We start from the raw sequence: 16,775 nt of genomic DNA, 5'->3' as shown, positions 1-16,775 counted from the left end.
GCGTCTTCGGGGCCCTGAGGAGTCTTCAGGGTTTGGAGGAGGGGCGTGAGTGCGCGGCAAAACAGGCGGGAAGGAGCAAAACAAGGATTAGGGCGCGGGCCGTGGTGGTTCCGGTTCTCACACTCGCGAGGCCCAGGAACCAGTGTTGCGTGAGGGGAAGGCGGGACGCCCAGGTCGGTGTTAGGCCCAGACGAATGCCCCCGTTTCCACAACCCGCATTCGCGTCTCCTTTCTTCCCCCGTGCTCCCCTCTCGCCCGGGCTGCGGGGCGAGCTGTATGTAACGGGCCGCAGCGCCCGTCAGGCGTGGCCCGGGCCGGGGGCGCAGCCGCAGGGTCGCGGCCCGCTGTCCGCTGGCGGCTCGGGGTTCCGGGAAATGTTGGCCGTCCCGCTGGGCTGTGGCGGGCGAGCCTCGGAGTTCGGGAGAGCTCAGTCCCTTTGCTTCCGGCGCTGAGCCTGTACTCCCGGGGTCTTTACAGGGCTCTCTGTTCTGACGAAACCTTTTGTTTTTCCTTTCTTTTTTTTTCTTTCTTTTTTGTTAATGGGACCTGCGATACGAGTATTTTGTAGTGTCGGTGCTGCCGCTACGTGTGAAAAATTTCTGGAAGTATTGCTTTCATATCCTACAATGAATGCAAATCGCAAAATGCGTTGTAGACATCCGCTTTGCGTTCGGTCACCTCTTTAAAGCGCCCACCGTGTGTCAAGGTATTCGGCAGTGATTAAAACAGACTAAAACCCTCGCTCTCAGATATGTTACCGTTCTAGCGTGTTCAGTTTATGCTTGCTTTGTGTGCGGTTACTTCTAAGGCCCGTGTCAGGCTTTGATGGTTTCTTTTGTTAAGGCACTTAAGGTCACCCTGAATCGGTGACAAACCTGGGATATTGCCAGTAAGTAGTACCCAGTATCCACATCCTGACTCTTGGCCCTCCAGCTCTCACCCGCAACCCCAAACTTGTGTTGAAGCATAAAAATGTTATAATTTACATGGGATGTAAACCCACCGTTAGAATACACTTTTTTTTTTTTTGTAATGATGAATTTGTGCTGATTCATTCCGCTGTAACTTGATTTTCCTCTTGAATACTTTGCAAATTAGATGTAACCAGCATTTAAAAACAATGTCTGATTTCCGCCATCTTTTATCTTTTACTTGCTTAATCAGGAAGAGAACTCTTTAGGAGGAACTGAGAACTTCATGAAGCACCAACATTTACTGGCTGGGAGGATAGTTAACAAATACTGTTAGAGCATAGTGTCTGGGATTGTGGAGTTTTTAAAAGGCTCTTTGAGTTGTCATATAATTTTTTAATGGCCTCACCATGAAGAATATTATAGTCTTGTTGAAAGGTAAAACTTAACTTGCGTTTGGTTTTACGATACATAGTTTGGATTTTTATTTAATGTTCAGTCAAGAAAATTGAGTGTATGAAGGGGCTCGGGATACTTGGATTATAGAGGTTTAATCTGCCAGTCAGGATTTGCAGCATTTAATTGAATCTGTCATTTAAAACATGGGACACTTCACTAACACAAATAGGCACGTATAGGGGTACTGTACTAATGATGTTTTCTTTCAAGCTAGTATTTCTGTTGCAACCATCATTTTCTGCCTTGATAAACAGGATGGGCAGGAATGCAAAGTAAGCAGCTTTATCTTAAGAACTTATTCCCAGTTTCACTGTCTTCTGACTGGACCCTAACTGCTGAAAGGTCTTACTCGTCTTTTCTAGATGCCATTGTCAGATTTTGTGGTTTTTTTTGCTTTTTTCTTTTTCTACTTGTCTTCTTCCTTACCTCTTTTAATTTGCTTTATAGGTTTACTCTTTAAATAACAAGAAAGTCTGTTTTTTTCCACCATCTTCATTCAGGGACTTGCTAGCTTGAGGAAAGTCTGTCTTTTCACCATCCTTTCATTCTCTGTTGTTTTCAGCCAAACTATATTACATCTGTGCTCATTCAAGGACTTACCAACTTGGTTGATAACATTGTGGCTTCTGTCTTGAGTAAATAATTGTATGATTATTTGGACTCCTGATGAATTTAGAGCTAGTATTACTTAGCTGTGGGACTTACTTTAGATAAACTAATTGAGATTGTAGCGAGCTGGATGATTACTTAAAATTTTATAACTACCATTTTCTGAGTTTGTGCCAGACCTTGTGCTGGCAGTTTAATGCTTATTACAGTTCTGCAAGTAAATTGTGGTTAAGACAAAGTTAAGGAACACATTTAAGGTCACATAGCAGAAATGGGATTCAGACTCCTAAGCCTATTCTGTTTGTCTTTTCCTTACATTAGGTTATGGAGGATACACAACAGCTCCACTAATTACTTCTTTCTGATTTCAGTCATTAAATATAAATTTTTTTTCCCATAATTTTCAGAGTGCCTTCTCAAAATTCTGGGGTTACCTTAAAGTCATTCCCCAAGGAGTTAAAACACAGACTCACCTGTATTTTTTAGATGAAGACAGTGGAAACATGGACTGGTTTTAACTTGAGTATTTGTTAGTGCTTTTAAATCTTAGCTATTGATTGAATGCCGCATACAATGTCCAAAAGGATGGTATCAATACTTCTGCCTCTTTTTCTATTTTTTAAAAAATTGAAATATGTGAGGCTGACTGAAAATTAACTTATAAATCAAATTTGCCTAAGTCTTAGTGGCAAATGATAGAATTTTCGTACTCTAGTCTCTTCTGCTCAGTTCCTGCAGTCAAGATCTAGAATGTAGATTAGTGTGGTCAGCCAAGTTTAGCAAGCACAAGATGTAAATTAATTTTTAAAAAACATTTTTTTCATGATTATAAAATTAATGGAGATTAAGATGTATGTAGTTTTACATCTGACCTTTTCTCCTAACAATAAAATATGAACATATTTTCATGTCATTAAATAGTACTTAAAAATGTTTTTTCAGAAGACTATATCATGGATCCAATGTAATATATTTAATTAAAAAAAATTTTTTTTTACTGTGTTGAACATTTAGGTTGTTTCTGTTTTTTTTTTCCAAACTGTAAAAGCACAGTGATAAACACCCTGGCACATAAAATCTTTGTCCTCATTTCTGATTATTTTCTTAAGATTAAGTTTTGAAATCATACGGTGTGAACATTTCTTAATGTACAATTTCAACAACGTAAACTTTTTCATATTTTTTTCTTGGACAGTGATGTTCTTGAGGATCAGGGGCTGTTCTTTATGTATGAGCAGATGAGAAGTTGTGCTGCTGTAGCTAACACCTCCCCTCTGAGTTGCTTCTACCTGCGGTGACTATGGTTACTCAGTTTCTCAAGAAAGGGAGGAACAAAAGCCTTAGGAATTCTCTTGAAGGAGCAGATGCAAGTAATACAATTTACTAAATTATTAAAGGGCTCGGTTATTGAAACCCAGTCTAAACTTTATAATCCCACATGATAATACTTTTTCCATTTAATTAAAAAATTTAATAAGCTTTTCTTTTTTACCTGAAGGAAAAAAAATCCTATTATATGTAGAAACATCTTCTTATTAAAATTGTTTTAACATGCAGTTGTGGGGAGTAGACCATGTTTCAGATCAATATGCCCTCCACTTTACTTACTTTGCTGTTAAGTGAAGAATTCTATGTAGCAAATGTGCATTTAGTTATAACATTGTTATGAAATTGTAGTATACCATGTAGCTCTGGAAGTGGAAATTTAAATCCTAGAAGGTAGTATTTGGAGAAAATTATTAATTAGAACTGCCACGTGTTAATAGAACAATTTCACTGTGGTTTATTGAGCACTGTTTCTCAGAATTTGTCCCAACTATCATCTGAAAGGAGTTTTGTCACTTGCCGTATGCAACAACACAAACAAAGAAGTGCGTGTTTGAAATAACTACAAAATTAAAAAAATAAAATGAATACATAAGCCTTAAAATATCAGTTTGTAATATTTAAACATTAAAAAAAACTTTATGTCATATTTTAGTAGAGTTATAGCAAAAGGAAAAGTACTTAATGATAACACTGTTTTGAAGCTGTTACATAGATGCAGTAGGTGATGTTGTGTTTCTTTGATTTGACTTCGTAAAGGAAATAATTTAGAATATACTAGGTGAGCTTGTCGTTTAAATGAGATCTGAGAAAAGTCTGTTCGTTGTAATAGTGTAGTGCTCTTATAGAATGGCCATTTATGAATGAGTTTTATAGTTTATATGCAAGTGGGTATATGTAAATGAGGGACTGGCTTTACTTTCTCTTTTAAGTTGAACAGGGTCTAGAAAATGATATAGAAATGGAGGTTAGCAGAATTTCGTTGTGCGTCTGCTACCATGTATGATCTGTATGTCTTAATCTTCATGCCTGTTTCATTCTCACCCAAATAGATGACAACCCCTCCCTTTCTATCATAAATGACTATTTTGAGGTTTAGATAATATTACAGATGTAAAAGTATGTATTTTGAAAAAGCTTAAAATCTTACAAATAAGAGGTTTTAATATTTATTAAACCTTTTTCTTCAGTTCTCTGTTTAAACAGCTGTACTGCTGGGATATAGAATTAACACCACTGAAATTGCTTGCTTTCATTTTCTATCCAGCCTTGACCTTTTCAGTTCACAATCAATCAGTCTTTCTTTTTTATTGGTTCCTTCCTCCTCCTAGAAGTACTAAGAGTATTAACTCCTACTATTTAACAGGTTCAGGTAGAAAATAGCATTTGTGTTAAATGGCTGCATGTAATAATTTAGGGGTATATAGTGTATACACCAAGTAATTTATAGTACAAAACATTCTGCAAATAACTTAATTAATTGTGGCATTTATACTTGATAATTCATTTAAATAATTATAACTCTACTGAAAGTACACTGTCTTGATTTCAGTTTACTTAATGACTGTCATCTCATTACTACAACACCTCTGCCAATTAGACTAGGCCCATTTGCCAGTGCTGTGGTGTTTAAATTTTAGTGGAGGAAGTAAGGTAACTTATTATTGAATGAGCACACCTAAGAGCCTTGGATCTAGCTTAATTTTTGAGGTTAAAAAAATGACAACAGATGTGATAAAGTAGCACTTGGGAATCTTAGGTTATAGAAGTACAGACCTCTGTCTTGAGGATAAGATGTCACTCAACTGTGGCCTCATAATATCATGCTTGGGGATTTTAACATGCCTTATTTTAATTAATTTCACACTTCGATGTTATTTTGTTTTAGGGTCATCTTTTAAGCATGCAGCTTAACTTGGTTTTTTCAGTTTGAGAGTATCTTTTAACAGGTGAGTTAATCTATGTTCATTATGATTGCTGATCTATTTAGACTTATTTCTACCACCTTGTTTATTCTTTATATTTATAGTGCTTGCCATTTCCTTTTGTGCCTTCTTTTGGATTGTTTTCTTTATTCTGTGTTTTCCTCAGCAAGTTTGAAAATTAGTTATTAAATATCTATCCTTTTGGTGTTTGTCTTCAGTATTTTTATTGAGGATATAATTTACATTCAGTAAAATTCATGTTCTTTTTTGTATATAGTTCTATGAGTTTTGACAAACATTAGTCACATCATCGCTGCCACCTGTTTCTATAGTGTTGCCTTTTCCATAATGCCATCTTGGACTTATACAGTGTTTGTCTGGCTTCTTTTACTTAGCTCGCTGCATTTAACATTTATCTTAGTCTATTTGGGCTATTGTGACAAAAGAGCATAAACTGGGTGGTTGATAAACAACAGAGATTTATTTCTTTGGAGACTGGGAAGTCCAAGGTCAAGGTGATGGCAGATTTAGTGGGTGTCTAATGAGGACATGCTTCTTGGTTCTTAGATGACAGTCTTTTTACAGTAACCTCCCATGGCAGAAGGGGTAAGTAGCTGTGTGGAGACATCTCTACTGTTTATTTATTTTTTTGTTATTGGGTTGTAAGTTTTTTTAAAAATTAATATCTTCTCAAAATTCTGACTTTATTTTTATTTATTGATTTATTGATTTATTTTGGCCATGCTGCACGGCATGTGGGATGTTAGTTCCCCAACCAGGGATCGAACCCATGCTCCCTGCAGTGGAAGCACAGAATCTTAACCACTGGACTGCCAGGGAAGTCCCATGAGGGCTGATTCTCATAATGTAAACAGCTCGCAAAGGCCCCACCTCCTAATACCATCACATTGGGCATTAGGATTTCAACATATGAATTTTCTGAGTGATACCATCTGTAGCAATATTCATCCATGTTATTGCATCTATTAGTTTATTCCTTTTTATTACTGAATAGTATTCCATTGTAATGATGTACAACAATTTGTTAATCCATTCACCAGTTGAAGGACATGTGGGTTTCTAGTTTTTTGGTGATTATGAAAAAAGCTGCTATAAATGTTCACACAGAGATTTTTAATGAGCATTCATTTTCATTTCGCTTGAGTAAATACCTAGTAATGCTGGGTTGTGTGGTGAGTTCAACTTTGTAAGAAAATGCTAAAATCTTTTTCTTCCTAAGAAACTGCTAAACTATTTTTTAAAGTGGCTGTGTCATTTTGCTTTCCCACCAGCAATGTATGAGAATTCCAGTAGTTGGTATTGTCAGTTACTTTTTATTTTAGCTATGCTAATAGATGTGTAATATCACACTGTGATTTCAATTTTGCATTTCCCTAATGTCTTACTCGTTATCTGTGTATCTTTTGGTGAAATGTCTATTCAAATCTTTTGTTCCTTTTAAAATTAGTTTGTTTTCCTATTGAATTTTAGAATTCTTTATATAGTCTGGATATGTCTTTTGTCAATTATGTATTTCTCCCAGTCTGTGGCTTGTCTTTGTGTGTGTTTGGCTTGTCTTTATACTCTTAACAGTGTCTTTCACAGAGCAGAATTTAAAAATTTTGGTGAAGCTCAGTATATTAATTTGTTTTATGGATTATGCTTCTGGTGTTGTATCTAAGAACACTGTTAAGAAACCAAGATCACAAAGATTTTTCTCCTAACTTTTCTTCCCCTTTAAAAAAAAATGAGGTATAATTGACATATAACCTTTTGGTTTCAGGTATACAACATAATAATTTGATATTTGTATACATTGCAAAATGATCACCACAGTAAATCCAGTTAACATCCATCACCACACTTAGTTACAAAAAAATTTTTTTTCTTGTGATGAGAACGTTTAAGATCTACTCTCTTAGCAACTTTTAGATATGCAATATAGTATTTTAACTACAGTGACCATGCTGTACATTACATTTCCATGACTTATTGATTTTATAACTGGAAGTTTGTACCTTGTGACCCCCTGCACCCATTTCTCCCACCCCCACCCCTTACCTCTTGCAGCTACCAATCTGTTCTCTCTTATCTATGAGCTTGGTTTTTTTTTTTTTCTTCTAACTTTTCTTATAGATGTTTTATAGTTTTAGTTTTCACATTTAGGTCTGTGGTCCATTTAATTTTTATATATGATGTGAGGTATTGGTTGAGGTTCATAGTTTTGCATATGGATGTTCAGTCGTTTTAGCATCATTTGTTCAAAAGACTATCCTGTTTCCTTTGAATTGCCTTTGCAACTTCGTAGAAAATCAATTGACTATATATGAATGGGTCTGTTTTCTAGGCTGTCTTCTCTTCCCATTGACCGATATGTTAATCCTTTTGCCAATACTTCACTGTCTTGATTACTGTAGTTTATACTAAGTCTTGAACTCAGTGTGAGTCTCCAACTTTTTTTTTAAATTACCTTCGCTATTCTAGTTTCTTTGCCTTTCCATGTAAATCTTAGACTCAGCTTGCCATTCTTTAAAAAAAAAAAAAAGAATGTTGGGATTTTGAATGGAATTGCATTGAATCTATATATCTGTTTGGGGAGAATTGAAACTTGATCATAGAGTCTTCAACACAGCATATCTGTTCATTTGTTTAGGTTGTCTTTGATTTCTTTCAACAGTAGTTTGTAGTTTTCAGCATATACATCCTGCACATATTTTGTTAGATTCAAGTTTTGAGGGCTACTGTAAGTTGTACTCTTTGTTCATTGCTCGTACAGTCAAGTCTCATTATTCCTGGTAGTTATGTTCTATATAAAGTCCCTGTGAACACTGAGTTAGGGAATACTGAACTATTGTTCCTAGGGGAAAGACAAGGTTAGGTCCCTGTGAGCCTCTGGTCATGACATTTTCACCAACTGATTAGTACATAACCTTGTTTTATTTGTTTCTTTTTAAAGACACTTTATTCACTATATGTTGTTGATTCATTAACTGAACTTACGACCAGTGGCACTATAACTAATGCCTGAATGAAGCTTAATCTAACACACAGATTTTATATATGACACATCTCACACAGTTTTCTTATGCTTTGGAACACTAGATAGTGCTTCAGCAGTATGCTACGGGGCCGTTTTAAATAGTGAAATCATCAACAAAAAGCACAAAAGTGTGAAAATGTGGCACTAAATAGAGCACAAAAAAGACACTTGCATCTCGCTAACTCATTTATCAGGTGATATAGCTTCTTTGTACATTCTCTGGCATTTTTTCATAAACATTCATGTCATCTGCACATAGAGGTAATTTTATTTTTTCCTTTTGTTCCTCCTCTACTTCCCTCTTGATTTTTCTCTCTTTCTAAAAAATTATGGTAAAAAACATATAACATAAATTTACCCTCTTAACAGTTTTGAAGTGTACATTATGTATCTTCCTGATGTGGGATAGGGTGCCACAGTCTTAAATGTCTTAAAGAATCATCTAATCAATCTTGTTTTTAGAGTACCCTTTACTTCAGGCATACTTAGTATTGCCTTTTGTGGGTTCTGGGGTTTTATATCAGCCATTCTTAATGCCACCTTAGAATTCAACTTTCTAGTGTCTGCTAAATCATGTACTAATCTGTTTGCTTTCCAGTTTCCAAAATTTGTTGCCATTGTTTCTTCTCCCGTTTTCTTTGTTCTTAGAATTTTATGGCTTTTTAAAAATCTATTATCTGAGTTTTGCGGGGATTATAAGAATGTTTTTTCAATCTTTCATTTTCACCCTTAAACACATAATTTTTATATTTTTCTTATAAAATAGTAAACATAATCAGAATCTCTATTATCCTCCTTGACAAAACATAATACCTTAACTTCCCTCTGAACTCTTTTTGTATTTTCTACATTTTTGTTACCTCAAATTTTACATCCATCTTGTTGAATCTTAAGATTTAAAAAAAAAGATTTTTTTTCTTTGTCGTTGTTGTTTTACAGTTTACCATGCTGTGTTTACAGGTGGATTTTTACACGTGTTGCTTAGCAGTATTGAGCTTTTACACCCTACAGAATCATATCTTTCTTGAATATTAGAAAAATTTCAACCATTATTCTTTATTTTTTTATTATGAAAAAATTTCACTTTTATTTATATATTTTTTTCTAGTTTTATTGAGTAATAATTGGCATATATCACCATATAAGTTTAAGGTGTATAGCATTTACATATACTGTGAAATGATTACCACAACAGATTAAGCTAACATCCATCATCTCATATAGATAAAAAGATAATTGGGCTTCCCCAGTGGTGCAGTGGTTAAGAATCCACCTGCCAATGCAGGGGACATGGGTTGGAGCCCTGGTCCGGGAAGATCTCACATGCCACGGAGCAACTAAGCCCGTGTGCCACAACTACTGAGCCTGTGCTCTAGAGCCCACAAGCCACAACTACTGAGCCCACGTGCCACAACTACTGAAGCCCACGCACCCAGAGCCTGTGCTCCGAAACAAGAGAAGCCACCGTGAAGAGAAGCCCGTGCACTGCAAGGAAGAACAGCCCCCACTCACTGCAACTAGAGAAGGCCTGTGGGCAGCAGCAAAGACCCAACGCAGCCAAAAAAAAAAAGAAAATGAAAAAGAAAAAAAAAATTCTTGTGATGAGAACTCTTAGGATCTACTCTCTTAACAACTTTCATATATATCATACAGCAGTGTTAACTACAGTCATGTTGTGCATTACATCCCTATTACTTGTTTATCTTATAATTGGAAATTTGTTCCTTTTGACCACCTTCAACCATTATCTTAAAAAAAACCAAAACTGTTTCCTTCACCTCTTCTATTTTCTAATGAAACTGTGATTACTTCAGTGTAGGAGCCTGTTTTCCCTACTTAGCTTTTTTTCCCCTTCTTTGCTTAATTTCTTAAATCTTCATACTCTGTTCTATGTAATTTCCAAAGTATAAGTTCTTTCTTCATTTGTTTTTAGCCTTTTGTTTATCCCATCTACTGAGTTTTAAATTTCTGAGGCTGTTTCCCATTTCCAAGATGTCCAATTGATACTTTTCATAAATGCCTGTTACTGTTTAATTATCTTCTATTCTTCTTTAAGGATTAGTCCTACTTTTAAAGTGTATTTAGTATGCTCAAAGACATTTTAAAAATGTTTAAGATTCTTTTAAAAATATTTAAGATTCTTCATTTAAAAACAGATTTCTCCAGGTATAAATTCTCCTGTTTGTTGTGTCTGCTGATGTGGCTTATGGTGGTGATTTTCCTTAAATATGTTATAATTTTGGTTTGAGAGCTCATGTTGGATAGAGGTTTTTCCCATGTGTGTTTTTCCCTTTTGTGTGTTTTTGGAGTTGCTTCAACCTGACCCTCTGGCTGGCATAGCTCTAGATCAGCTGTGTCATTAGAGACTTGGGTTTTTATGTGAATAGCCTAGTTCTGGACCATGCTATATGTACTATACAAGTTATGTAGGCCCCATTTCCATTCTTAGGTTATCCCTGTTTCCTCCATAGGCCATAGGTAGGTATTGAGTGGAAGATTTTTTTGGCCCAGTTCTAGCAAGTAGTCTGTTCTGGTCTTCTGACCTATAATTGGCACACTGGACCCTTAAACTTAAAGCCTTGGAGCTTTAGCCTGAAGTCCCCTTTTCCTGGCGGCTTTAAATCAGCAGTAAAACTCTAGGTTTCTCCTCTGTTCCTAGCCCACAAGACTTTTTTTTTTTTTTAATTAATTATTTTTTTATTTTTGGCTGCGTTGGTTCTTCGTTGCTGTGTGCGGGCTTTTCTCTAGTTGCGGCGAGCGGGGGCTACTCTTCGCTGAGGTACACGGGCTTCTCGTTGCAGTGGCTTCCCTTGTTGTGGAGCATGGGCTCTAGGCACGTGGGCTTCAGTAGTTGTGGCACATGGGCTCAGTAGTTGTGGCTCGCAGGCTCTAGAGCACAGGCTCAGCAGTCGTGGCCCACGGGCTTAGTTGCTCCATGGCATGTGGGATCTTCCCGGACCAGGGCTCAAACCCGTGTCTCCTGCATTGTCAAGCAGAGTCTTAACCACTGTGCCACCAGGGAAGCCCTGGCCCACAAGATTTTACTCTTTGTTATTGAGTGTAGCTATGTATTTAAAGTTTTATCTAGTTTCTTGTATATCCTTCTAGAGGTCCTTTATGTATAAAGTAAATAAGAATGTGCTTATTTTCCTTTCTTTTGTACACAAAAGTTAGCACACTGTGTTTTGCTTTTTTTTAGCCAGAAGGTAGAAAACATTTCCATATAGAGATTGTTGGTTTCTTTGTTAAAGATACATGCCGATTTGACTCTGCATCGTTTATTTTTATCACTATGGGCAGGGACCTCTCCTACCTTAGAATTTTTACATTGTTTTTCACATGTAATTTAAAAATTATATATCTGTACTCTCAATTATTTTCTTCATTGTAAAGATTCATCAGTTTGGTAGTTATGACCTTCTTAATTCCTCCTTTAAAATGTTATTCTTGTATTCCTCACAATAACTAACTCTTCCTTTAAATTTTAACCATTTGTTAAATTAATAATATGACCACTTGTTTAGGGTCACAGAGTTTGTAAGTGAAAGATAATTTGGCATCACACTTGCACTCTGAACCGCTAGATTATATACTGGCTCTCCTTTGTTTTTTTATTTCTTTTTTTTTTTTTTTTTTTTTTAACAGGATAAGGGGGTTTTACTTTTAAATGATTATCGGTACACCAAATAACAACATGTAACAAATTCTTGATTTCTGTCTTCTAGTAATTTTTATTAAAAGATATTAAAAGCAGCCCAAACAATTATACTAGTATTCATTGTTCTAACCTTTAGCCAGAAAAGACTGTTTTAAGGCTGGATGCTGCTTAGTACAGGTTACAAATAACTACTTACTATTTTTTCATAGGTAAATCCCCTGACCTTCACAAAGCTTTAGGGGAAAAAAATTAATCCCTTTTTTGTTAAAAATTAAAAAAAAACCACAACTACATCTACAAAAGAAGAAGTCAGTATTGAGATATATATATATATATATATATATACACATATGTTGCTTTAGCTAAAAGATGTGGGAAACCAGACAATATATGCCTATTAAATTTTCTAAGAAATGCAAGGTTAAAAAAATGAAATATTTGGATAAGCTTTAAGTTTTTACAAGGAAGCTAGATTTGCTATTTTCCAAAAAGTGATAGGACCTACTATATAATATACAGAGATAATTTAATGCCTTTTCACAGAATGTAACTTGAGCTTTGTTAAAATTTCATTTTGCATGAAGGCATCTAAAATGCCAGTCCGTGGAACAGACCTTCTTCCCCTATGCATTTATGCAGTAGTTTTCATGGATCTCTGGCTAGATGTAGCAGACAAAGCCCAAGAGGTTATCTAGCACTTCATCCCTGTTTTGCCAGAGGTAGATCTGGAGAATGGTCATCACCTGGGTCTCTTTTTCCACCCCAGTGCTGCCCCTGCCATGGAATCCCAGAGCTCCAGCTTCTCTGGCTTTGAACCTTTTCTCCCTCTGCAGTTGGTACTGTTCAATTTCAGTTTCAGCTGCTTTGGTCTGCTTCACCTTCAGGTTGCTTGCGGGCCTCGGATGCCTTTTGGGTGACCTGCTTCTGGCCTGCAACCATTGCTGGGGCCTAAGTGAGCAGCCTAAATGATTGGATTGCCACCTCAGGTCAGCTGATTTGTGCCTGTGCTGGTGCTCTGTCCGCCATCTTCTCCTATCCTTTAATTTTCACAGTAGCCCTATGAAGTAAGTATGTAGGGAAGGAAACAAGCTAAGGTAGAGTGTCTGAGTTTCTCGTGGTAACTTGCTTTTGTTTATTTCATTCAAAACCTCATGTTTTTATTCTGTACTACCTCTACTCTACCCTGATTGATAATAGGAACCTTCAAACCATACCATCGAACTTTGCACTTATGAAAATAGGCCAGTGATTCTTTCTGAAGCTTCCTGTTATAACCCTTACTGCTTCTTGTCTTAGCTCTCAGGGCCATTTCTGAGCAATAGAGGTTACAAGTACTCCACTGAACAACCAGTTCCAAATCCCGTCCTCAAATCCTGTGCTCCTGTTCCAAATGGTAAGTTTTCTTATGGGCATGTTAAAACTTTTATAAATTCGAACTCTTAGATATCTTCATCTGTAGAAGGAAAAAATATACTTTTGTGAAAAAAGGTTAGTCTTTAGTGTTTGGCTACTTTTTTATCATATTGAGAAAATCAGAAGTATATTTCCCTGATAGGACTGTTGAGAATTATTTAGCCAAACAAATAAGATGCTTTACATCAGCTCAGAATCTATTGTTACTTGTTATAATTTTATGGAATACAATGGTATAAATTTTAATAGAGTACGAATTATAGATATAGAAAGAACCTTAGTAAATATTGTTCCTTAGCTAAATTTTAAATTATTAGACTCTGCTTATTATATTAACATAATAACTACTAATTTCTACAGGTATTTCATAGGTCTGACATGCTTTACAAATGTTAATCATGTAATCCTCACAACAACTGTGTTAGATAGGAGGTGGTACTGACATTTTTTTTTTTTTTTTTTTTTTTTTGCGGTATGCGGGCCTCTCACTGTTGTGGCCTCCCCCGTTGCGGAGCACAGGCTCCGGATGCGCAGGCCCAGCGGCCATGGCTCACGGGCCCAGCCGCTCCGCGGCATATGGGATCCTCCCAGACCGGGGCACGAACCCGTATCCCCTGCATCGGCAGGCGGACTCTCAACCACTGCGCCACCAGGGAGGCCCCGGTACTGACATTTTATAGATGAAAAAATTAGGTTAGAGAAGTTAAGAAATTTATACTAGGTCACAGAACTTATAATTTGAAGAGCTAGCCTTCAAACCTAGGTATATCTTGTCTCAAACCTTGTGCTTTTCTTATTTTACCATCTGATTACTTGGGGCATTTGAAGTTTTGCCATGTAGAAAGTCAAAGAATTATAAAGGTGCTGAAGAGAGAAAAATCTAAAAGTTTGATTACTCCTGTTTGTGCATTGTAGAGAATTATAGAAACTGTATTTAGATGTACTGAATTACCATAATTTTTTTTGTTTGTTTTCAGGTAATAGATGCCTAATATTTCTTTTATATAAAAGAAATGAGTATAGCTAGTATTGCATTAAGAGTTGAAACCTGGCTTTTAGCTACATGGCATGTTAAAGTGCCTTTAATGTGGCTGGAAGCTTGTATTAACTGGATTCAAGAAGAAAATGATAATGTTAATTTGAGTCAGGCACAAATGAATAAACAAGTGTTTGAGCAATGGCTCCTTACTGATCTGAGAGATTTGGAGCATCGTCTTTTACCTGATGGCATTTTAGAAGTTCCAAAAGGAGAATTGAATGGACATTTTGCTCTGCAGATTAACTCATTGGTTGATGTAAGTCAACCTGCGTATGCCCAGATACAAAAGCTGAGAGGAAAGAATACAACCAATGACCTAATTACAGCTGAAACACAAGTAACCCCAAAACCTTGGGAAGCAAAGCCTTCACGAATGTTGATGCTACAGCTTACTGATGGAATTGTACAAATACAGGGGATGGAATATCAGTCTATTCCAGCTCTTCATAGTGATCTTCCTCCAGGTACAAAAATTTTGATTTATGGAAACATTTCTTTCCGTCTTGGTGTTCTCTTATTGAAACCAGAAAATGTGAAGGTGTTGGGAGGAGAAGTAGATGCTCTTTTAGAGGAATATGCCCAAGAAAAAGTTCTTGCAAGATTAATTGGGGAACCTGATCCTACAGTTCCAGTCATACCAAATAATTCTAACCAAAGCATCCCCAGAATTACAGATGTTCTACATCCTGCGTTAGGACCTTCTGATGAAGAACTCTTGGCAAGTCTTGATGAAAACGATGAGCTTGCAGCAAATAATAACACCTCTTTGGAAAGAAGTTGTTTCAGCACAGGTAGTTCTTCAAATACTGTTCCCATCAGACAGTCAGATTTTGAACCAGGACTTGTTATTTCTCCAAGATCCAAGGAGAAACCACAAAACCAGTCTATGCTTTTTACTGATGAGGAATTAGATGACTTTTCATTGGAGGAGGCCTTGCTTTTAGAAGAAGCTGTCCAGAAGGAACAAACAGAGGCCAAAGAATTACAGCCACTGACTTTGAACAGAACTACAGATGAAAGTATAGAGAGATTTTCACATAGATCTAATACTCTGAATAATTTTTCTTTGATTTGCAAAAATGGAAATAATAATTGGAATGAAAAAAATTTATCTGAGCAAATAACTAATGAAGACAAATCTTTTAGTTGTCCGTCTGCTAGAGACCAAAACAGTAGTATTGTTTCAGTTAATCATAATGTACCCCTACCCCATAATTTTACAAATAAAGATAAGAACTCAGAGACATATCATAAAATAAAACAAACCAGCAGTTCAGATGGACATTCCTTAAATAATAAAATATTAAATGGAGAGCTGGTCAATTATGTACCAAAAAGTTGTTCACACATTTCTAATAAAAATGAGCACCACTTACAGACTTGTTCTTCAAGATCATCAGAGAATACCACTAATCTTTCTGTCACCATGGATTTATATTCTCCACCTTTTATCTATTTGTCTGTTCTAATGGCCAGCAAACCAAAGGAAGTTACAACAGTGAAAGTCAAAGCATTTATTGTAACCTTAACTGGAAATCTCTCAAGTTCTGGTGGCATTTGGAGTATAACAGCAAAAATTTCTGATGGTACTGCATATCTAGATGTAGACTTTGTAGATGAAATACTTACTGGTCTGATAGGGTTTTCAGTACTAGAAATGAAACAGTTAAAAAAGGATCCTTGTAAATACCAAAAGTTCCTGGAAGGTTTGCAGAAATGTCAGAGAGATCTAATAGATTTGTGCTGTCTAATGACTATTTCATTGAATCCCTCCTTGTCTAAGGCAACGGTACTGGCATTACAAGATGTTAATGTGGAACACCTTGAGAACCTAAAGAGGCGAGTAAAGAAATAATTTACTAACAAACAATTTAAAAAAACAAGGAAATATTTAGAATTAAATTTGTCCTTTTACTTTCGCATCTTTCTTTTTGTAAAAGGGGAAAAGGAAGTTTCATAACTGATTTCAGTCTAATTTTAAAATGTTTAATTATGTTTGTGTGTGTAAGTTTTTTTAATAAACTTTTTATGGTAACCGCTGAAGCAATTTGATGACCCACTGTTGTTGAGAAATTTTGTTTTCCACTTGTTATTTCACATAAGGTGACTGCTAAAGTACTGTATTGGTGTTTACTGATGAATCATACTGTTGAAAGTTAACAATTACAGACAGATAGTTGAGTACTTCTAATATGTAGAGTACCCCAAAAGATTTGTTTATATTACTAGGAAAAAATGTAAATCCAGTGGATTAGAATGTCAGACTCTCAGATACAAATTGTTTTGCTGGTTTTTGTTTTGCTGATTGGAAATATTTGTCTGGTATATTTAAAACAAATATTATCTTAACTAGATACCATTTCAGAGGTTATATTGAATAGTTAAAAACCTTATT

At 36.0% G+C, this 16,775-nt stretch overlaps 1 protein-coding gene across 2 annotated transcripts; it reads left to right on the top strand.

Moving 5' to 3' along the window:
* Positions 1-4: 4 nt before the first annotated feature.
* On the top strand, positions 5-16,415 carry RMI1 (RecQ mediated genome instability 1). Of its 2 annotated transcripts, XM_082628967.1 has the most exons (4): positions 5-173; positions 5,194-5,254; positions 13,225-13,321; positions 14,319-16,415. In XM_082628967.1, exon 4 carries the CDS (start codon positions 14,355-14,357, stop codon positions 16,233-16,235), a length of 1,881 nt encoding a protein of 626 aa, XP_082485093.1. In that variant the 5' UTR covers positions 5-173; positions 5,194-5,254; positions 13,225-13,321; positions 14,319-14,354; the 3' UTR covers positions 16,236-16,415. The 2 variants fall into 2 exon arrangements, with proteins under 2 accessions (XP_082485093.1, XP_082485094.1); XM_082628968.1 differs by lacking the exon at positions 5,194-5,254.
* Positions 16,416-16,775: the final 360 nt, after the last annotated feature.

Source organism: Mesoplodon mirus (genome assembly GCF_964341445.2).
Source record: "Mesoplodon mirus genome assembly, chromosome: 1".
Lineage (NCBI taxonomy): Eukaryota > Metazoa > Chordata > Mammalia > Artiodactyla > Ziphiidae > Mesoplodon > Mesoplodon mirus.
Note: the sequence above shows the minus strand (reverse complement) of the source record. Positions and strands in the feature narration are given on the sequence as shown.